We start from the raw sequence: 24,158 nt of genomic DNA, 5'->3' as shown, positions 1-24,158 counted from the left end.
CCACAGAGAGGGCCTCCTCGGGGTGCCATCAGCCAAACAATGTAGGCTGGTGACCCCCAGGGGGAGGGCCTTCTCTGTGGGGGCACCTACCCTCTGGAATCAGCTGCCCCCAGAGATAAGGAGAATCCAAGACCTCGGTGCCTTCCGCCGCGCCCTTAAAACTTCCTTATTTCAGCAAGCCGGGCTGGTTTAACAAATTCTTTTAATAATTTTAATTGGTTTTGTCTTTTTAAATTTGGGGCCAAACAGAGATATTTCTTTTAATAGTTTTTAATCTTTGTATTATATGTTTTTATCTGGCTGTACACTGCCCTGAGTCCTCAGGGAGAAGGGCGGTATATAAATTTGAAATAAAAAAAAATAAAATAAAAATGTTCTCATTGTCAGAACATTTCTCCTTAGTTCTTGGTTGGATCTTTCTTTGATAAGTGTCCATCTGTTACTTCTTGTCCTGCCTTCAAGTGTTTTGGAGAATGGGCTGACCCCCTCTTCCCTGTGACAGCTCCTCAGATATTATCATGTCACCCCTAGTCCTTCTCTTTCTTAGACTAAGCATATCCAGTTCCTGCAAACTGTTCATCATATGTTTTAGCCTTCAAACCCCTAATCATATTTGTTGCTTTTCTCTGTACTCTTTCTAGAGTCTTGGCATCTTTTTTTGTAACATGATAACCAAAACTGGCTGCAATATTTCAGGAGGACAGATCCTCCTGAAGAAATCCATACCTGATGCCACTAAAAGTCAATACCAATGCCACATAGTCAAAATTCAATGAAATAGTTTCTTTTTTAGAATGACACGGAGTAAGTTAATATATTGTTATTCTTTATTCCTCCCAAATGTTCTTCAATAATATATAATACATTTAGAATATATGAGCAACATAATTCTTGTACCCGAAATGTGTGAAAGAATACAGAAGTTTGCCTTAGCTGGGTCAAACCTTCAGTTTTTAAAATTATGAGTCTATTAGTAGATAAAACAATAAGTTTTGAAGAAGCAGAAACCGTTGGTAGTTATGCTATGTTAGAAAATAAAAGTGCATGTTACTCTAAAGAAAAATCTTTTATGCAATGACTCTTCCTGTTTTTTTCCTGTTTTGTCCAGCTCTTTTTCTAAAAACTTGAACATGTAGAAAAGTCTTAAATCAAGAAAACATAGCTCCATTTTATTATCATATTGATATTTTTTTAGTTCTGAATTTATTTTTGCTGACTTACCTTACTGACAGAATTAAGAGATCCTGTATTTCTTAGAGGGCCTTCGTGTGTATTATTAATTGCTTCATATATGTGTGGGGGTGTATATATGTATAATTCAAGTTATAAGTTTATATACCAAATCATATATTGACATTTAATAAATGTACTAAATTTGCTAATTTTATGAGTAAATGTTAGAAATAAGCAGAACTATCCACAATGCATGTAATGTTATTATTGCAGCAAAGAGAATTTAAATAAGTAAACAATAATATGAAAAAAAATGACTATTTCAATTCTTTTTAGTGTATTTCAGGAAACAAATGAGAAAAGAAAATATCGCATCTCTAGCCCTGAACTCCACTTAGTTCAAGGCAATAATTCCTAACTTTGAGTCATAAGTGATAACCAACTTATTTTATTTGATTTATATCTTGGATTCCTTCCTTGAACTCAAGGTTACACAAACAGAATTCTCTTCTGCATTTTTCCCCAAGTCAGTTATGTTGTGACGTTGGTGGGGTTGATAGTGATTGACCCAAGGCTGCCCACTGTGTTCTATGGATGAACCTGACCTTGAAACTCCCCAGCTAGTCCTGTGCTTCATTTCTTTACCGGGTTGGTTTATCAATGGCTGTTATATCTGACCATTTGCTGCACTGGCTGGAGAAGGCAGGATGTCATTCCACAGAGTCTAGAAATGAAAGACACTACTTAAAGACTCCTGTTTGTTACCTCAGGTATCTCTGTCTCTCGATACCTCAGTAATTTACAGTTCACAAACAGAAAATCAGAACAGCCTCTTTGTAAAGGTGGCATATTGAGCAAGTAGGTTTTGAAAACACATTTATGTCAATGTCTTATTTTAAGTGCAAGTGACTGAGTTTGCAGACAACAAGTGATCAATATAATGCATTTCTACTTGGCACAGAAGAGGAAGTCATGTCTGACCAGAGTGACTATCAAATCTAATCATGCGGGTAATTCATTAGATCATTTCAATAAGCTGAAAATGTTCATCACTTTCTGAGTTCAGATTTAACTTGGAGAAGCCAGGTTACACCCCATACACAGTATAAGGCTTCCTCTCTCTCCCTTACGTTACGTTCTTATGTTGTGGATGATTTCCAGCAAGTTCAGTCTCAAAGGAAGCTTTTTCTAAGAGTCCTCTGAAAGCAAACGATGTAAACCACAGAAAGGAAAGAGCCGCAGCTCTTACAAGAGGCTCACAGTTTCTCACAAGTGAAAATTTGTTAATAACAAGCTCACCAAGTTGTTCAGTTCACAGGACAGCCTTCTGCTAAGGTGAGTTGGGCCAGAGAGACAGGCAAATCTTTCAAAAGAAATTAAAATACAAAAGAATTATCTTTAACCTGTATACTAGTAGCATAACCGAGTCTTTGACACTGAGTATTTATGTAGGTACCAAAGTACCACCAACAAACTCAAAAATCCCACAATATATGAATGAAGTCTATACAAGACTCTGTACAAACAGAAAAATAAACAGTGAGGATGAAACATGATTACTGAACATAGTAATCCCAAATGGTGTTTGGGAATGTCCCAAATTGAAAGCTGAGTGGGAAAGGGAATGGCTTTGGGTATTCTGGAAGATGGCAGGACTGAAGAGAATTCTGAAGAGGAACACTCAAATGTTATGACTCTATCCTGCAGTTGTCACATGTTTACATATGCATGGATGCCCCTTGTTTGAGTTTCTTGACCATTTTCAATTGAACAGAATAGTTCATTATTACTTTTGCTCCCAATATTTACTAATCACATTTGTATAGCCACCCATTTAACCAAAAGAGACTCGGGGCGACACACAACAGATAAAGCCCACAAATACAAAAATGACACAGATTTTTTTAAAAAATGTAAAGAAATTACAAGAATTTTAAGCAAGAAATACAGATAAAAAACCAAATAAAATAAATGTACTCTCGTTCCTAAAAATAAATAAATAAATAAATTGGGAACAGTAGATGTTTTAATCACTTTCCATCTGAAATGAAAGGAAGTTTGCTTCCTGATAGAGGCCAGCACAGAACAAGCTAAGACGTGCATAAGAACAATGCAATGGTTGAGTCTTGCCCCATGGAATGAATTTTTAAAAATATGCCTATAACACAGAAAAAGCCATTCTAAAGGTAGTTCATCGGGTGAAAGCTTTCATTTCTTTATATATCCAGAGAGAGAAAGAATTTTTCAATTTAGTAAAATTATACAAAAATAAAAAAGTCAAATAGAAAAAGTAAATAAGAAAGAAAAGGAAACATACAACTATGCCTTCTGTTTTCTATCAAGTAATTTCCATCTTTATTTTCTCCCCATCCTCTTCATCCTTTTTTAATCCCTGAGTTCTGAAATCATGAATTCAATCTTTTTTACTTTCAGCAAAAAGCCCACATAATGTTTGTAATCTTTCATTACATTGCCATTTTTTCTCTAATACTTATTTTTAATAATATTTTTTCTCTAATTCTCACTAGTGAAAATTTCCATTTCTTCTCTTAGCTGTTGTCCATCATACTCCATATGCTATGAAATCATTTTCATACTGCACTGAACAGATGGAAGATGAAGAAACGTAATATATTTGTAAATCCTTTGGAAAGCATACTGAGAATAACCTTTGAGCGTTATACTTTGTCCTGAGGGCAAGATGTATCACAGAAGTTTGTTGACTTAATATGTAACTTCAATGATCTGTGTTTCTATGTTTCACACTTCCACAAATTTAGAAATTGTGATAAAAATATTCTACTACACAATCAGAATAACTGAATTGAATTCATGATCAGGCAGCAAGGTCTCTGTAAACGTTCATACAGTTTCTTCTCCCTCTTCATTCCCTGACTGAATAGCTGTTCTACAAATGATCTCCTTTTGCTCTATACTGCTTTAGAAATAACTGGGAAATTAGAATAATGAAATGTGTAATAATTAACAGGCATTAAAAGGCATATAAAACAAGCTATTAACATATTTGATTTCGGCCTCTGTTATCTGGCAAATAAGATTTGTTGCAAATATGAGTCTGGAAAATGTATGGGATGAATAGATAAGTAATGGAGTAATGGGGTAGAGTGTCAAAAGACAGGCTTGAGGATGAACACAAAAACATAAATATCTCTCTGTCTTGTGAGTTTTGTTGCTTGACTCAACAGATGCTTCCTTCCCCTGCAGAATATCAATCCATTTACTATCCTGGAACAGGATTTTTTTTTTTTTTACATTTTTAAATTTTTATTTTATTTATTAATTTGTTAAACATGTACAAGTTAGCAGGTATAAATATGAACATGGACATGAATGAAGGAAATGAATACAAATAAATGGGGACAGTAGGACAGTAGGCACGCTGGTGCGCTTAAGCACGCCCCCTTTACAGACCTCTTAGGAATGGGGTGAGGTTCACGGTAGACAGTTTAAGGTTGAAGCTGTGGGGGTTTGAGGATGCAACAATGGAGTTAGGTAGAACATTCCTGGTGTTGACCACTCTGTTGCTGAAGTCGTATTTTCTGCAATCGAGTTTGGAGAAAGTTAGAAAAACTTTCTGCAAAAGTTTTTCATACAAAATGCCATTCTTGATCTTTGTGTGACATGCAAGGCCATGATCCAAAAATAGCAGGTTTGGATAGGCTGAAAAGTACATTTGTTTCCATTTGATTTACCTTTTAATACATTAAAATAATAATTTGGTAACAATATTGGTGCAATAGGACTGGGTGTTTTGTTAATATGATTTATTGGGTTAGGGATTTTCTGTCTTCACTGTGAGTTGTATTGTGTGGGGAGGAGGTACACAGAGGGAGCTCAACCAATCTCATTGTACATATGTTGTGCACTGACAATAAAGATTTGAAACTTTGGAAAGTCCCTAAAGAATTCACTGCTGGCTCATAAGGAATGGAGTTTCAGGCTGTATACTCCTGTTATCAGTTTGTATAATCTCTTCATAAAGGTGCTAGCAAGAATTGTTTAAAAGGAAAGAGAAACTGACAAAAAGTCAAGATTCGTTTACTCTCTTGTTAAGAATGAATCTGGCTTTTTTTTTCCTGGTTTAACAAAAGATGATTTTAAAAAACTGATTTAGGATGCTATCTGAGCACAGTTCCTACAGTCATGCCAACACATAATCCAGAAAAGATGTTGTACAGTATTTGGAGGGTTATCAATAAGGTTGGGTCCTTATTATAGTGGATCTCTTAAAGTTGGTGCCTAACCAGTATCATTGGGATCTTAAAAAGAAAGAAAGCCCAGTTGCCTTTTGAAAAATACCTTGGGACAACCACGACCTGAATGATTGAGAATCTCCCTATACACTAGGATCTTAGTTTGTTTCCTCCAGTTGGAAATTCTTGTACTTCTTAATATCACTTGTCATTTTGGTGGTAATTCTGTGATGAGTAGAACTGTGTTCTGCTACTCCAAGCCAATAGTTCTGCACCCTGTGGTGAGAGAGAGCAGATCTTTCTACCATTTGGTGCACGTAGTTTCCTGTACTAAGTTCCACACAGTAAGCCTGAATATTTCCCGTGCTTTCTAATCTTTTGTTTTGCTAGCACAAACTACACTTCTCTAAAAGGAAGTACAATAACATTTTAAAAAGAAAATAACATTATTTACTTTTTTCTCCCTCCCCACCTTGCCCTCTCTTTTTAGAAAGAAATGGGATGATGCAAGGGTACAAACTCAGCTTCAGCCTCCAAATGCAACTTACTAAACAGCACTATAAAATCATACTGTGTTTCCCCAAAAATAAGACCCTGTCTTATATTTTTTTGGAATCCTGAAAAAAGTGCTTGGCCTTATTGCCATGTGCTCAAAAGCCTGATTGGGCTTATTATTGGGGGATATCTTATTTTGGGGGAAACAGGGAAATAGCCAACGTATTCCTGCATTTCCAATGTTGTCCTCACTCAAGCACACCTTGAATGTTTATGTTGGGCACAAATGCCATTATAAACTGTCTGTGAAGATATTATAAACAGAAATCTAAAAAGAGAAAGCAATAATGTAGACAACAAGCCCTTAGAATTTTCCAGTAAAGCTCATTCAGCCCACAACACTCATCACCCGATGTAGACTTTGCAGAAGATTCAGGATGGAAAGTACCGCCACATCTCTTCAAGTAAAGAGAGGGTTATATATTACATTTAGAGTATTAGACAAAGATGGGGAGCCTATGGTCTTATGCTGTACTTAAGTAGATTGGTTAAGTTTATTCAGTAGGGCTGTTACTAACTTAGCTATTCATCTGTTTGTATATGTGTACCTCTGTTTATCACAAAAAGCTTGTCCTAAGTATCCCTTTTCGTTAACTGGAGAAAAACTATTTGTGGATGATGTGTGTAATCACTGACTGATTGTCCCTATGCCTTGGCAGATTACCTGGATACTGACCTGGGAAATGAGGCAGTCTAGAGAAACTCAACCACGATTTTATGCATTGCCCTCTCTTGCCCGGTACATTGCTCATTCCTGCACATTTTGGCCAAATTAAGAGAGAGACACTGAGAATTGGGTTCAGATAACCAAGGAAGCAGAACCAGATATCATTGCCTAAGATGAGTAGGAGGGCCAATGCTGGTCAGGACTATTTTCAAAAAGCTTTCAGAACTGATGTTCAAACTTTATAGAGACTGCTGGGCTTTGCCTGGCTTAGTTGACCATATTCAAATCAGTAATAAGATCTAGTTCAGTTTTCCTCTAGTAAAGGGATCTCCAAACTTGTCAACTTTAACACTTGAGGACTTTAATTTCCAGAATTCGCCAGCCAGCATTGGTGACTGAAGAATTCTGGGAGTCTTAAAAGTTGCCAGGTTTGGAGTACCCTGCTCTGTAACCTGTATCAGTCTCTAACTAATCAAGACAGCAGCATTTGGAAAACAGTGTCCTAAAAGAGTTCATTTGTCTAATTTGGTTAAGAAATGAAGTTCCAGTTGCAGAAGAAGTAAAGTATTAGAGACTGTCTGGTAGAGACTCAAGTTTGCTTAATTTAAACTACTTCAGTGTTTGTCACCCTTCAATTCAACTCATGCTATCTAGAGAAGTTTATAAAAAAGAATTACTCCATATAACTTGAAGAGCTCTACATTTTCAGTTTACAATACAATCCATTTACAATATTTGGACACCAGGTGATTATCATTTTGCCCATATATCTTTGATCCATCCTGCTTTAAGTTGTTAAAATACTTTGAGCCATTACATTACTACCTTTTGCTCCACAGCTCCACTTCCTACTTTGGATGTTCTGATAGTGAAGGCTTTGAACAACATGCCCGTTTATGAATTGCTTAGAATTGTTTAAACTGGACAGACATCCAGTTTAATCTTGATGCTTGCTGGTAAATGGGCTGCAAACATTCTTATATATACAGATGTAAGTACATCTAAGTACATATGCAGATTTGAATACATGTAGCTTTTAACTGCTTAGCAACTTGGTCAGAAACCAGTGGTGGGCTGCCCCCGGTTTGGACCTGTTCGCAAGAACCGGTAGTAAAACCAGCGGGAGGCTCCGCCCACTGACCTGGATGTCATCATAAGTTATCTGCATATGCACAGAAGCTACCGCGCATGCACAGAAGTGCATGCACATTTGCAGAAGAGTGTGCGCATGCACAGAAGAACATGCGCGCGAGCGAAGCAAGCGCAATTGTGTGGGCACGATGCGAACCAGTAGTAAAGGTAAGTAGAACCCATCCCTGTCAGAATCCTAATGTAGGAATCTGCCTCATCCTGTAAGCTACTCAACTATGGTTTAGACTGTGTTCCACATGTGCAAAAATGGTAATTTATGTCATACCAATCGCTTTGACAAAAAAAGAAAGATGCATTTACCTTTTCCCTGTGATCCCTCAACATGGTAGTTGTTCAGTGATGGGTTTCAGATGGAGCTGCCTTCAGATTTAATAAGAATATTTGATTGCTGCCTTGATCATGTAGTTAATTTAATTAATTCCCATAATTGCATATATGTTTTGACATTACATGACACATTTTAGTATGTTCTCATGTACCAATTACACCAGGTTTATTATTTGGTACAATAATCATAACCCAAAATTGTTCTTCCAGGTGTGTGGAATAGCACTCATCCATTTCTCACATAAGAGGTAATATTCCTTTTGCTTATATATTACAGGCCATAAACAGAGAGACCGGAGCCTTAGCTGCTGCCAAAGTTATTGAGACCAAAAGTGAAGATGAGCTGGAAGACTATATAGTGGAAATAGAGATTCTTGCTACTTGTGATCACCCGCACATTGTAAAACTCCTAGGATCCTTTTATTATGACAGCAAATTATGGGTAAGCAGACTCTACAATGCAGTGTTCTTCTTTTTTCAGGTCATTATATTTATTCAAGAATGTTAACATCTTGTGAGTGTACAAGATTGTGCATAAGCAGGTATATGCCAATTATGTGTAGCTTGGTCTTCTTGAAGCTATTTATTGAATACCTTCATATAATATTTTGCTTATAACATTTTTTCCATAAATACGGCTAAAAGTTGTCATGTGGAATTCATATTTGTTTGTGGTCCTGCTCCATGCTATTCATCTTAATTTGCATTGAGACAGACCTTCCTTTTGAACTACCAGTGTTTCAGAGCTTCTTTGTGCCTATTCTTACAAATCTATGCATTTCTGCATAGAGAAATGCATCTTTTTTTACAGCTGAACTTTGTTTTATTCAAACCGATGAAATTCTGGTGGGCTCAGACTTTGAATTGTTAACCAGATTGTAAATTCTGACTAAATGCTGTTTTGTTTCAACAAAGCCATAAACTGGTTCTCAATATCTTTAGCTTACAACAAGGATCATCCTTCACAGCGTAGTAGTTGGGACTTTCTAATTGGGTGATTGTTTAATCAACAGAAGTTTCTTATTTTGAACTTTATTGCAGAAAAATTTCTAGTACGCAGAAGGCAGACTACATTGCAAGAGGAACCTTGGCAACTAGGATAAGAACAAAATCAATCTTCTGTGGCAGTTATTTATTTAAAACCACTAAATTGCACTCTTCTTAAGTAGAGAAAAGTTGCAAGCTATGTCGAGGAAAGGAACCTCCCAAGTTCACATGAATACAACTGAAAATAAATTTTCGGGTGGGAGTTAGTCATATGGGGCTTTGGGGAGGAAGATATTTAAGAAAAGGAATGAAGTGGGCTCTTTGGAAAGATTGATAATTCATAAACCACCCACCCTCAACTGAACACCTTCCATTTGGATTCGGAAAACTTTTTCCTAGAAAGAACTTCACGTTTAAACAAATGCTCTGTTGTTCAGGATTTCTTTAAAGCGGTAAAGATTAGCATGTTTTATCCTTCTCTAAAATGACGACATTCTGAGCTGGGGTGCAGTTGGGAGTTGTCTAAAAGCAACTTAAAAGATAATGGAGCAGAGACAGGCAAATTCTTGTTCACTCAATTTTTCATTAGTTATGGTTTTTTTCTTGCTCCTAACGGGGGAATATCTTTGGCCAATGGTTTCCATATTTTGAGTCATATGCTATCTCCGTGAGCTGCTTTTGCTCAGTTTTGAACCAGATTTTCATTTATGAAGATTTTTCTGGTGTATTTTTATTTTGTCATATCTTATTAGGTTTAATATATCTTCCCTGGTCCAAAAAACTCTTTATTACAATGTCCATTATATTTCTAATTGATCCAATGATTTAAATTCTTGAGCTCTATTTCTTTTTCAGTTATTTTAGCTGCCTTGCTTAAAATCATTTCACGCATAACCCTATCTTGTGCTGTTTCTCTGCAGATATGAATATTTCACCATAGTATGGAAATCCTAACAGAGTGATTTTTAAAATCAATGTGCATCCTAGATGTGATGTCCATATTGTAGCTTTCCCTCTAAAAAGATTAGTATTATATATGAATACAAGTTCCAGCTGCCATCACTTACACAATTTAAATTGAATTAAATGCCTCAGTGGAGGTGGAATGTTTATATGTGATCATTGCTTATAGTTTCTCAACTTTGGCAACTTTAACATGGGTGGACTTCAACAAGAACCAACGGGGGAATTCCAAGAGTTGAAATCCACCCATTTTAAAGTTGCTGAGATTGAGAAATACTGAACTAGTTGGAGCCCCAATAACAGAAAAAATGGACAACATCCCTATTGGATTTTCTGCAACTGTTTCTCCTGTGTTTAGGTTTAGTTTACAGAAGTGGAACTTCAGGAACTGGAAGGCTAAAGTGCAGGCATGTGCTAAGAAGGAAGGAACTTTACAGTTCGCTGGAATTTTCCAGAAGTCTCTAAATGATTTATTTTGAAACGTTCAAAAGGCAACTATGCTTGACACACAAGCTCTGACATGTGTATCATGGGCACGAATCGCCAAGCCTCTATGAAGTGTTTTATTAATACAAATTATTTTTTTTAAAGCTGATTAAATTAGTGAAGTATATTAAAACGTTCAATTTGTTGATTAAAATATTTTTCTGGATTGAAGTGGATATCCATTCTGAGTAGGCATCCCTCAGTTTAGAAATTTATTTGCAATATAATAAAATAATGAACCCTCAGTTAAGATGTTGATTGCCAAATGAAGGGTCAAAGAAACACAGTTTATATGCAAATAATAATTAAAAAGTTAAAACAGCCTCCACAAAGATAACATCATATATGAATACTATACAGGTAGTCCTCATTTAGCAACTATAATTGGGACAAGCAACTTGATAATTAAGTAAAACAACTGCTTTGAAGTGAAACCATGACTGGCATTATGGTTTTACTTCAGCTTTGCTTTACAGACCTGCATTGATCAGAGTTACTTTTTCATACTGTCATATCTGTAAACAGTCATTGTCTGATCACTAAATGAAAACTACCTATACCACCCTACCTAGATTAATATTACGAATAATAATTTCAACACTATAACCTCCAATGCTATATTCCTGAATTTATTTATTGCAATAAAGGGAGAAAGTGACATTTGGAAGATGTTGTTTAAATTAGTCCTCAAGGCTGACTAATTTTATTGGCTGAACTCACCCAAAGACATATGAGCTGGCCAGAATTAAGAGTATGAACTGTTGGTCCTTCATACCATGCAGTGGCAAACATAGTTTAGGACAAAGTATGTGTCATTAAATATTGAAGATGGTTTGTAAGAGGTTGGAAACCCAAATGGGTGTAATCTATTCAGTTTTAGACTGCAATGCTAGATTTATTATTTTCTGATTTTTTTCCCCCTCCACCTGGGACTGTTTTCACTTTGTCTTCCTCTTGTAACTTGCTACTTGGGCTCAAGGATGACGTTCCCAGTTTGTTGTTTCTCCTAGTTGGTTATTGTGTTTGTTTGTTCAGGAAAAATAAGGCATTATGCTTAACATGCTGGTGAATGGTACTCTTGTATTGCAGAAGAATGATAGCAAAATGGAAGCAATCTGTTTCCCCAGGGAGTTAGCTATTTAAATTCCACCTACTGAATACTTGCGTGCCAGACAAGCTGCTGACATTTAACTTCCCCCACCCCCCAATTAGAATGTCTTTAGATTCTCTGAAGTTACCCCAAAGTGTGATGGCTTTATGAGATCACACAGATGCCTAGAAAGTGTGGGGAAGGCATTTGACATTTCTGCCAGACTCAGTTCCTGTTCAGTGACAATGAGGCAGGGATTAGTGACCAGAGCAGTGGAAACAGATCTCCTCGCTGTTTATGCTATCAATCACATTAGACATGGGAACTTATACAGTCAGATAGTCGGGCATTGCTAGGCATTTGAAAGATACAGGACAGAAGTCTACCAGCAAATTGTGGAAATAACAAAATGTGCTCAAAGTTGCTGTTCAGTTCCTCTCCTTTCCCTATAAATACACCTATAGGTCTCCAGGTTTTGGAAACTTGAAAAGTTAAGAATGCCCATCCCTCAAACAGCTATTGCATTTCATATATAAATGCAGAGACCGGAGGAAGAAAAACGCAGTCTCCTAGAGACAATTTAAGACCCAGAGATAGTGGGGGGACAAAGATTCAGAGGAAGAAATAAAAATCTCTGAAGATAGTTATAATTCTTTCCTCTTTTCCTTTACTCATCCTCTCACCAGCATTCAAACTTCTTTCTAAATCCTTTTTGCAGATCATATTTCCTTTCACCCTCTTCTCAGAGGCTCCATCACAAAAAAAAAGAAAAGAAAAAAAGAGTAGCTTTCACCTCTGTAGTGTGTAACGAGAAGATCAAGTGTTTCCCATTTCTCTTATAGGACAGATCATTGAGCACAGATGGGGTTGCAGAGCTGTTACAGCAGGGCTGTCAAATTCGTGGCCCGAGGGCCAGATGCTTCACACGGTGGCCATGCCTTTGCCTGGTTTAGCAAAGGAGAAAAAAGTCACGATATGTCATGTGATGACATCATGACGATGTGAGTTTGACACCCCTATGTTACAGGATGAATGTCAACTCGTAAAGCATCCCTGGCCTGCTCATGCTTTAATTAGGGCATCCGTTGGAACCCTGACAATGAGTCCATTTAGAGAGTGTAGTTCTGCATTCAGTCTTTCAAATCAAAATCTTCTTGATGTTTTTACTTGATGCTTCCTCTGCCAAACTGCATTTCATCTTTGTTTTAAATAAGCACTTGGTACCAGTAAAGCAGATTGTCCTTCTGTAGTACTGAAACCATTATTTCCACCCCAGACCACCCCAACGATGCCCTTGAAGTGATGTCCCGGTGCCTGGAGATGCGGGTCTGGATGTGGAGGAACAGGCTTCAACTCAACCCTTCCAAGACCGAGTGGCTGTGGATGCCGGCGCCCCGATATAGCCAGCTGGTGCCATCGCTGGCTATTGGGGGCGAGTCATTGGCCCCCACAGAGAGGGCTCGTAACTTGGGTGTCCTCCTGGATGCACGGCTGTCTTTAGAAGAGCATATGACGGCCGTGGCCAGGGGGGCTTTCTATCAGGTTTGCCTGATATGCCAGTTGCGTCCCTTTCTGGATCAGGACTCCCTATGCACGGTCTCTCACGCCCTCATCACCTCTTGCCTGGACTACTGCAACACTCTCTACATGGGGCTCCCCTTGAGGAGCACTTGGAAGTTCCAGCTGGTCCAGAATGCAGCTGCGTGGGTAATTATGGGGGCGACATGGTGCTCCCATGTGACACATTGCCTGCGCGAGCTGCACTGGCTTCCGGTGATCTTCCAGGTGCGATTCAAGGTATTGGTTCTCACCTTTAAAGCGCTCCATGGCTTAGGGCCCGGTTATTTACGAGACCACCTTCTGCCACCGATAACCTCCCACCGGCCAATTCGCTCCCACAGAGAGGGCCTCCTCAGGGTGCCGTCGGTCCAGCAATGTCAACTGACGACCCCCAGGAGGAGAGCCTTCTCTGTGGGGGCACCCGCCCTCTGAAACGAGCTACCCCCAGGAATACAACTGATCCCGGACCTCCCTACCTTCCGTCGAGCTTTAAAGACCTTCCTATTTCAGCAAACTGGGCTGGCTTAAAATTTTAATCGGTTATTTTAAGGGTAATGGGTTTTAATTTTTTGGGGAAGCCAATTCGATTTAATTCTGTTTTTAAATTATTTTAAATTTTATATTGTATGTATTTTAATTTTGGCTGTTCACCACCCTGAGTCCTTCGGGAGAAGGGCGGTATACAAATTTAAATAATAAATAAATGAATGAATGAATGAATGAATGAATGAATGAATGAATGAATGAATGAATAAATTTTCCTCTTTTTTTTTTTTTTTGGTTGGTCTTTCTTAGCTTGTGCAAGTGCCAGTGTTGTGGGGAAAGACCTCATATAGCAACAAATTATGAGTGGGGTTATCTTGGTGTAAGACACATGGTAGATTATTGTCATCGTTATACCAATCATCTTGTGGGTGACCCACTCTTCAGAGAACAGGCTGTAAGGATAGTAGACACCAAAGGTATTCTAGTCCTTTCACCTAACTCCCAAGTCTTCCCCACAGGTAATGTCTTTGTCTCTAGAAAGTGTGAGCAAATTTTTCAATTCATCCTCTCTACCTTTATCAATTCTTCTTCAAATCTGGGAATCAAAGGTGAAATTCAGGACAGATCTCCCTCATGTCTACTTCTCTGGCCTGTTCTCTGATGAACTACTAGGATGATCAAAACTAAGGACTTTTGTTTTCACTGGTTTCAAGATCATTGTGACTGTTGCTGATCATTTCATCCATATTCTGTTTTCTGACAGCATTGCTCTCTAATCTGTAATGTGTTTCATGCTGTTCCATTCTTCTAGAATATATTATTGGCCTCCTTGGCATCGAAGCAAACTAATGGACATGAATTCCCCTGAACTAGTCTAAATTAAGTATACTAAGAAGACCATTCTAACTTTGGCCTTCTATGCTGTATTTCTTCTGAAGCCTGCTATATACAGTAATTGTCTTTGAACCAACCATATGACAGGCAGCTTTGCTAGCAATGCTCTTTCATTCTTCATTCTTTCTTTTCCTGGCATGCAAAGCCTGTTGCTTGCCCAGAAATTACAACCATCCCTTAGTTAGGTCAGCATCTGCTGAGGCTCCTTAGTCTCAGATTTTTGTCTGCATCCACTGAGCCGTGGAATTCACCCCATTTATTTCCTATGCTGATCCTTTTGAACCTGATGGTTTTGTATCTGAAGATTTCTCAGGCTATTGGATATCTCTCGTTGAGACCATCCCATAATACTCAAGTTTGGAACCAAGCACCCAGGTCTTTCTACCAAGAACAAATGGATAATACATGTTTGGCCTTTGAGGTTCAGTGGTCTTCTGAATGTAGTTATCAGGCCCCCTAGCTAGAACTTGGCAAGATAGTAGGCTCCTTGCCTTGAACTCAGCAGAATTTTCCCTCAGCATGGTATGTCTGTCTAAGAATTTTAAATTCTATCTTAAGATGGAGTTGCTTTAAATGGTTGGTTGCAGGGGTGAAATGCTCCCGGTTCGGACCGGCTTGGGCGAGTAGGTAGCGATTGCGGCAGGCAGTTCGGAGAACTGGTAGCAAAAATCCCTGCCCCTGCCCCCCATGCCCAGCTGAGCCGTGCAATCATCAGAGCCTTTTTTTTCTTTTAAATGGCTCTGAGAGCCCAGCTCTGACGATCCCAGCTCTGACGATCTCAGCTGTTGCCTGCTAATCGGTAGCAAAAATCCCTCCCCCTCTCCCCCTCAGCTTGCTTACCTTAGCTGCTGGTCGCAACGCCTTGCTGTAATCCCTGCAATCCATTGCAGCAGCAAGCAACTGAATCTCCCTGCCTGCAATCAAGCAGGCAGAGAGTTGTGGACTTCAACTCCCAGAATTCCTCAGCCAGCAAAGCAAAGCTGGCTGAGGAATTCTGGGAGTTGAGGTCTACAAGTCTTAAAGTTGCCAAGGTTGGAGACCCCTGTTCTATTGGGTAAGTTTTTCCCCCCTTTGGGAGCTTTCAAAAAAATAGTTAATTGGGGGTTTTTTTAGTTGTTCTTTTTTTAGACCTAGCCATTTAAAGTTTAGGAAGTTTTAAATTTAGCTGCTTTTATATAAAAATAAAAATAAAATAAAATAATATTTGTGCAGCTTTCTGAGATTTTGTGTGTTTCTGTAGTGTTTCACTCTATCTACGCAAACACACAAAATCTCACAAAGCTGTATGTGGAATTTTGTGTGTGTAAAGTGTGAAAGTTGGTTTTTGGGACTTTTTGTGGCTGTGTGAAGTTCCTGCTTGTTGCAGGGGCCATTTTGGATCTAGCACAGCTGCTTTTACATTGTGGGTGAGCCAGTTGTGTTGTGTTGTGTGTGTGTAAAGTGTGAAAGTTGTTTTTTGGGGCTTTTTGTGACTGTGTGAGGTTCCTGCTTGTTGCAGGGGCCATTTTGGGTCTAGCACAGCTGCTTTTATATTGTGGGTGAGCCAGTTGTGTTGTGTTGTGTTTTGTAGGTTAAAAAAGGGCAAAGAAGTGACATTGACTTGGCCACGCCCACCTTACCAACAAGCCATGCCCTCCCAGTCACCTTACCACCAAGCCCCGCCCACTAATTAAGCCACACCCACAGAACCGGTAGCAAAAAAAATTAGATTTCACCCCTGGTTGGTTGCCCTCTGTGAACCTGTAGTGGAGGCCCTTCCACTATTTTAATTAGTGCATTTTTCCCACCTTTGTTATGATTTAGCTAGAATTTCAACTTTAAAACTACTAGAAGATACAACCGTCCACCTTAGAAAAACTCTAGTTGCCCATGTAACTACCATAGCAGAGGACCAGAATACCAGTTAATCTAATATATTATTGTTTCACCATCCATCATTCCAGCTTCCAATCTTTGCCAAAGCCAATTTCTGTGCCACTGACTCCCTGCTCCATCAATAATAACCTTAGAGTGAAAGAGGATGGGAGGAAAGGCAAAAGTCAGGAATGGGAGGGAAATATAATTCTTGATTATGGCTTGGTTGTATACAAAATAACTCTGAGTTCAGTTCTCCTTTTTTTAAAGAACAGAATTGAATCTTTATTGGACAATTCTTCTCAGTCATCCCAAGTTTAAGATCTGCCATAGGTTACCTTCTGGGAAATGCCTGCTTGCCTGCCTGCCTATCTACAATATCTGTCTGTCTGTCTGTCTGTCTTGTTTGCTGCCTATTTAAGAAACTTTTAAAAAGCAAGGAAAAGCCTGTTTTTTCCAATTCTAGAATCTTGCATTCTAGAAAACTCTTTAGATGATCTCAGTAGGGGTGGGAACAATGTAGAACAGGGGTGTCAAACTCACGGCATAACGGTGGCATCACATGATGTATCGGAACTTTTTCCCCCTTTGCTGGGGGCGGGGCCAGCACCTGATGCATCTGGCCTACGGACCGCGAGTTTGACACCCCTGATGTAGAACAAGGTATCTCTCAAGTAAGTTGAATCCCAGCTGTTTAGGGCCTTATGGGTAATATCTTAAATCTTTGTATTTTTCCTGGATAACACAAGCATGCTGTGATCTCTTTGCATTCTGGGGAGGGAGCGGAATCACTAAATCAGGCCAGTGTGGCTGACTGTCTTAAATGTTTCTCAATCTAGGAAGACCCCCCCCCCCTCAAATACAGCACCGTTCAATGGGGAAGTGCCACCCCAGGCAAGATCAGAGATAAGATATTATAGATCTGGATGGCCCAAATACCCATAGCCACTCAATCTTGGTTGAGCTGAGTTGGAGATGGCTTCTCACCGTCCATACCTACACAGTCTCTAGGCACTGAGGCAGAACCTTGGTAGCATCAGTTGACTGGCCTGGGGTTGAAAGATATACTGCAGCATACTGATGTTTCCAAACTCAGCAGTTTCATGTAGATGTTGAAAAGGATTACATAGAGCAATCCATTCAAGAAATGTATATCTTGGTTTAAAGAAAGATGGAAATGGTATCAGCAGTTACAGAATTGTGAACGTGACTTTGAACATTTGTGCCTTTAATTTGGTTTGTTGTTTTGCTTGTGGTTGTCATATAGTTAAATAACTTCCTCTTATTAGGAGACATTATGTTAAATGACCATTTAGTAAAATCTAGACTAAGAGACCAGAATGTAGAAAGCTGCTTGCTGTATGGCTCAAAATAAGGCAAACGAAAGCAGACAGGTCATCGGTGTTTCAAACAAAAAACAAAAAAGTGTTGCGGTCTATCTCTGAGCTGTGATGGGGATTGTTTTCATCAGCTCAGAAATATCAGGTTCTCCTTTAATATCAGGTTTTCTATTATTTTAGAATCAACCCATTTGATTCAGTTTTTTCTGTGTGTCTCATTGGAGTTTTCTGCAGTATAGACGCTGGAAAAGAAATGTAATTAGAGCCAATGTATAGATTGGATGGTCAAGAAATATAATTTAGTGCAGGGGTCTGAAGTTTTTTTGAATCAGAGTGCATGTTTTAATTTAGACAGTGTGTTATGGGCACTGGAACAAGATGGTTATCTTGGTGGATTTGGCCAAATTTTTAAAAAGCCTATTTACCAGAAATCAAACAACACATTGGATTATGGTCTCCCACCTTTTTATAGAAGCTTTTTGAAAATGGAACCTTGAGGCTAGTGCTCTGCAACATGCTAGCTTCTTAATTGTTGTTATTATTGTGGAAGAAATACTATTTACCTGCAAACAAGAATTGGTGAGGCCACAAAATAGACAAAGTAATTGAAAATGAAGAAGATAAAGTGCTCTGGCACTTTAGAATTCAAATAGAGAAGCATGTGTTGCACAGCACCCCAGACTTAACAATTATTAACTCAAAGAGTCACAAAAACATAAAATCAGATGGAGCAGGGACCTTGGTAGGTACATTTTATTTATATATACATAATTTCTGAAACTACTTGACTTCATAACAACTCTGGGAAGCATATCATATTAACCACAATTTGAGACAGTATAACAGATAGGAAAGGGTGATAAGCATCCAGAGAGAGCAATAAAGTCCATATAATGAGTGCAAAAGATTCCCATATGCCACTCCCCCTAGGCCAAGGCCTGGGAGAGAACTTTTTTTTAGGGTTACTAAATGAGATCAAGGTACAGACTAGACTCGTAGCTTATAGAAGCCAGTTTGATACATTGGTGAAGATCCTGGCCCAGGAACCAGGAGACTGAGTTGTAAGCCTCCCTTAGCTAACTGCATGATTTTGAACCAGTCACACACTCCCAGCTCAATCCACTTCACAATGTTGTTATTGTGGGGAAAACTGAGGGAGGGAGTATTATGTAGAGTGCTTTAAGCTGTACAAATAAAAGCAAGATATCAGTCTATTAATAATATGGATCTCTAGGGAGTTACTGTTCCAGAGGGTAGGCATTGCAACAGAGACAGCATAATTTCTGGGCTCCATCAAATGACCCAGTTTAGTCAAATGGATTCCAAAACATGCTAACTGATTCACCCGACCAGCAAAAACTAGAGGAGGCAGAAGGTCCCTCAGATAGTCAGGTCCTAGGCCCGTGATGGCGATCCTATGGCATGGGTGCCAGAGGTAGCACGTGGAGCCATATCGGTGGGCACGCGAGCTCAGCTTCAGCACGCATGCGTGCACCGGCCAACTGATTTTTGAGCCTTCTGGGCTCACCAGAAGTCAGGAAACACACTATTTCTGGCCTCCGAAGGGCCTCTGGGGGAATGGGGAAGGCCGTTTTCACCCTCCCCAGGCTCCTAGAAAGGCTCTAGAGCCTAGGGAGAGCGAAAAACAGGCCTACCAGGCCTACCGTGCCATCACGTGCGAAAAGTGGGGGGAGCATGGGGGGTGGGGCACATAGAATTATGGATGTGGGCACACGTGCATGTGACCCCACCGTGCTCCCCCCGCTTTTGGCACACGATGGCAAAAAGGTTAGTTATCATTGTCCTAGGCCCATGATGGCGAACCTATGGCACAGGTGCCACAGGTAGCACGCGAAGCCATATTAGTGGGCACGCGAGTGTTGTCCTAGCTCAGCTCTAGCATGCATGCACACACCGGCCAACTGATTTTCAGGCCTTCCGGTCCTACCAGAAGTCGGGAAACTGTCTGTTTCCAGCCTCCGGAAGGCCTCGGGGGGGATGAGAAGGCTATTTTTGCCCCCCCCAGGCTCCTAGAAACCCTCTGGAGCCTGGGGAGGGGGAAAAACAGGCCTACTGGGCCCACCGTGCCATTGCGTGCCAAAAGCAGGGGGAAGTGTGTGGGGGGGGTCACATGCACATGCGTGGGAGGGCACATTGAATTATGGATGTGGGCACATGCACCCCCTCTGCTCCCCCCACTTTTGGCACACGAAGGCAAAAAGGTTAGCCATCACTGTCCTAGGCTGTGAAGGCCTTTCTTTCACAAGTGCTCCATTGGAGACCTGAATAGTAGTGACTTGATCTTTTAACTTCTGAAGGAAAGTATGAAACTCTTAATGTTTTGAACCCAAAAAGGAATTGTTACCCCAATATTTTGGACATGATCTTCTAGAGAGTGGATTTTGAGATAGAAGAGATGAAAATGCAAGATTCTTGTGTCAGGGCAGTATTTTTGGAAAGTTGGTAATTAGAATTTAGTTCTGGGACAATTTCAGTAAAGCTAACAGAACACACCCAGTAATATGCAACTATCTCTCATTCTGTCTCTGGCACACACACCCTACTTTTTAGTGTGCTTCCCCTGCAGGATTAATTATTGAGAGAATTGCCAGTTTGTAAGAAAAGTGACCAAAGGTCATGAATTCTTCACACAGGAAGGGTGGTTTTCAGCTCTAATCTTTGCTTACTCGGCAGTTAAATTTCCATGCCACAGACTTTAAGCCTCTTTTGCTGAGAAGAGTGAAGAGTGGGTTAAGAAATGTGAAAGGATGGATTTGATCTCTTTGGAGTGAATTCACAAATCTGTCTCCAAAAATGCAATGGCGAGCATCCTTTTTAAGAATCCTAGCAGTCTTTCTGAGAGCACCTGACTTCTTATCTAATGAAACAGTAACACTCCTCTATTTATTAATCAAGGCTGATTTTCAAGATTCTGGTACAAATCCTTTATGGATGGTATAGATATGGATGTTTCTACAGGAGTGGGAATGACCCCCAATGCAGAGCTACAGTGATCCTAGTTAGCTTCAGTTATGTGGTAACTATCCAAGAGTGATTGGTCTGGAGAAGCTCTTGTTCCCAGTTTTCTAATCATATTCCCCAACACCCATACAACTCAACCAGTTCCAAAGCAGCTTTCAGCTAATCATCTTAACATAACAGTAACAGAGTTGAAAGGGATGTTGGAGGTCATCTAGCCCAACCCCCTGCTTACACAGGAGACCTATATTAGGGATTCAAACCACCGAACTGCTGACCTTTCTCATCGACAAGCTCAGCGTCTTAGCCACTGAGCCACCTACCACCTTGTTTCTTTCTTTCTTTTTTTAAGTTATTTGTATTCATAATCTACTCTAGTTTATGATTAAATGCTTATCCTTGAAAACAATTCAATAAATATTTTAAAAGGAATTGACAAGTAATAAAAAGAGAAATAACAAATGTGACATTTGTCACCACTGGGCAGTTCAACTACATGGAACTTATGTTTGTAAGGTTTGGAATATCAAGTCTGGCTTGAACTCAATTGTGGGACCTACCAATATCATTACATAAGACTATTCCTTCTTTCTTTGTTTTCTTTTTAAAATCGCTTTTATTAAAAATTACTTATAAAATTAAGAGTATGTGCTGTTCAGTAGCTTTTTCACAACTGGAAAAAGAATGCTGAAGCAGATGGGCTGGAGATGATTCAAGAATCCCATGCCAAATTTGTTCACCATTTTAAGGCTTTACAGAAACCATCTGGTGTGCTGCCTTTTTAAGACTAGTGATCAAACATTGGAAGGCAAATTTTAGCTGATAGATGAGGGCTGCCTAGTGCCATTGAGCTAAGGAAAAAAAGGTCATGAAGTTAATGTGCTAATGTACATGAAAGGTTTAGATGAGTCCTAGGAATAACCAGTGTGAACAACTTTTAGACCTTGTCCTTCCCGGTGTTTCGTTTAAGAAAAGGCATCAACATTGCTACTTGATTTGAGTAGTGAATTGTGTTATTTTCTATTTGTTCCACAGTAACTAAATCTTGTTTCTTTCTTCTGTTGAATTTAACCACACAACTTGTATACTGTAGCTAGCCAAGAGCTTAAAAAGGGAAGTAAATGTCTGTTTAATATTGTTCTGTAGAACGGAGCACTCTTAAATGTTTATGTTTGGGACTGGAAGGCAAGCCTTGTTATTGGATTTCATATAACTAAAGCTATTACAGTTTCTACTACTACTTAAATAGAATTTCTGGACCTCAAGAACAATGTGCATCCTAGCAGCTTAAACTACTCATTTTCCACCCTTAGTATTACATGAACTGCACATATATAATTTTTCAATTTCTTAGATTCACAAAGTCTTGCCTCCTCCCCAACATGCTTCATGTTCATGCCAGCTTTTCAAACTTTCGGTCTAACTTTGTTATATTAAATATATTTATTTCTTGTTCCTTTCCAGACCTTCTATTTTGTTACAGTAAAGGAAGACAGTGTAATAACTAAGTCAGACAATATTTATCCATCTTTGGTTGGTGTTAATCATTTTTACCTTAAAAAATATATTGCATCAAATTGTATCCAAGGTAGAGTTATATCTCTTTTCAGCAGTGCAAAATGTTGCATTGAAAAGAAGCAATTATAGCTTGTATTTATATATGATGACATATTTATAAGATTCATAAGCCAACTCATTCCAGAGACTCTGTGGAGTGTACAAAATCAAAGAAATACAATTATAAACAGTAACAAACAATAATGGTGCAGATCTTCCTATCTTCAAAGGATTTCCATAAATGCAAGTTTTAACTATTCTCTAGAACAGTGGTTCCCAACCCCCGGTCCGCGGACCGGTGCCGGGCCGTGGAGTACCTGGCACCGGGCCGCGCAGTGGCCCGGGGACATGAACGCTGCAGCGCAAAGGCTCCTGGGCCGTGCGCAATGGGCCATGCGCAAAAGCTCCTGGGCCGTGCCCCCACCCCTGCGCGCGCTCAGCGGGCCGCGGCGATAAAAAGGTTGGGGACCACTGCTCTAGAAGGCTCTAAGAGTGAGGAGCATTCTTGCTGTTCAAAAGGAGGGGAACAGTGATAAAAAAAATGACCACTTCCATGCAGCTACATTGGGCAATCAGATGTATAAGATAGATAGAAGAACTCCATCATGAAGATATATAACAAATTCACATGTGTGAATGTCTCAAGCAGAAATGAAACTTTTTAATATTCTTGGATGGAAAGGAGCAAGACCTATAGTGAAAAAAATATATTTCAGTGCAGGAACTGGAGTAGTTGTATAAAGTGAAGATAATCACAGATTTCTAATTCAATTGGCCAGTGCTCATTGACCTACTTTAAATATTTTGGTAGTATAAATGTCTTGCTTTATCATTTACAGTGTCTGCTAGTAAGAAAATAGATTATCTGGAAGTGGTAAATGAAAATGGTTTATAAGCCTGGCTGTCTTTTAAGTTAAGATAAAGTCTCCAAGTTAAGCTTCTCTCCTAATAATTTTGCAGACATAGGTATGAGTTTACTTGGCACAATACAAATGTAGTTTGCCATTTTCCATTTGTTTTGTTTTTTCAATTTCTAGTATAGTCTACAGCTCCTGATATTTCCTATATAAGTCCTAGCCATTCTGATACTGCTTAGCTTTTTGAGATCAGCCAAAAGTTGACAAACAGTTGGTATTTAGCTTAGTATTTAGGTTAGTAATCCAGCTAAGCAATTTTCAGTTATGGTGTATCCATAGTATACCAGAGAGGAATGATTCTGCAGTGATTGGTTTTCTTAATTGACTACATTTCAAGCTTGTATGAGGGGAATAAAATGTGAATGAAGCTTGCTTTATTGTTCATTACAGGTCACAGATGCATTGAACATATCAAAATAAAAGACAATAAACTACTAAAATGGCATAGGGACAATTGCAACAGCACTTCATATAACCAGTAAGAGCAATCCCAAATTAATTTACTGTTAGCAAAGCATAAGTTCTCCAGCTACAGATGCAAACAGTAGGGTTGTTTGGGGACTTTGGTCTGCCAAGAGGAGCTTCACTTAAAATTCATATGAACAACTAGGGAATGGCTTAATGAGCCATGTTAGCAGCTCTACAAATATCTCTATTAAAAAAATCGTAGCAGACCAAAATGTGGTTCATTTATTCAGTATTCCCAGACTGACAGAGTAAATGCTTTCTACATTAAGGGTTTTCTGGAATCTGTTTTCCAATATGGTTGATGATAACTTTCAAACTAGAGTAATGAGAAAACCTTGTAGGATTGTCCCTGGTACAAAAAGTGTAGGCAACCAAGGGAAGGAAGGAATTTGTGGGCATGCCCAGTATGCCCAATGAGTGAAGGAATGAATTTTTGTGCATGCTCAACACATATAAAATGTTGCGAAGTCTCATCCTTGCTGGAGACTT

At 39.2% G+C, this 24,158-nt stretch overlaps 1 protein-coding gene across 1 annotated transcript in view; it reads left to right on the top strand.

Annotated features, from left to right (window-relative positions):
* The window catches only part of STK10 (serine/threonine kinase 10), an 81,233-nt gene that overhangs the window by 18,276 nt on the left and 38,799 nt on the right, over nt 1-24,158 (top strand). Inside the window, exon 2 of the mRNA XM_070937364.1 lies at nt 8,366-8,530. Coding sequence (XP_070793465.1) covers nt 8,366-8,530 — 165 coding nt within the window. The remainder of the gene's footprint in view (nt 1-8,365; nt 8,531-24,158) is intronic.

This window comes from Pituophis catenifer, unplaced genomic scaffold (assembly GCF_029215685.1).
Source record: "Pituophis catenifer annectens isolate HBS135680 unplaced genomic scaffold, rPitCat1.0.hap2 SCAF_2, whole genome shotgun sequence".
NCBI classification, from domain to species: Eukaryota; Metazoa; Chordata; class Lepidosauria; order Squamata; family Colubridae; genus Pituophis; species Pituophis catenifer.
This window is presented reverse-complemented; position numbering and strand designations above follow the sequence as displayed.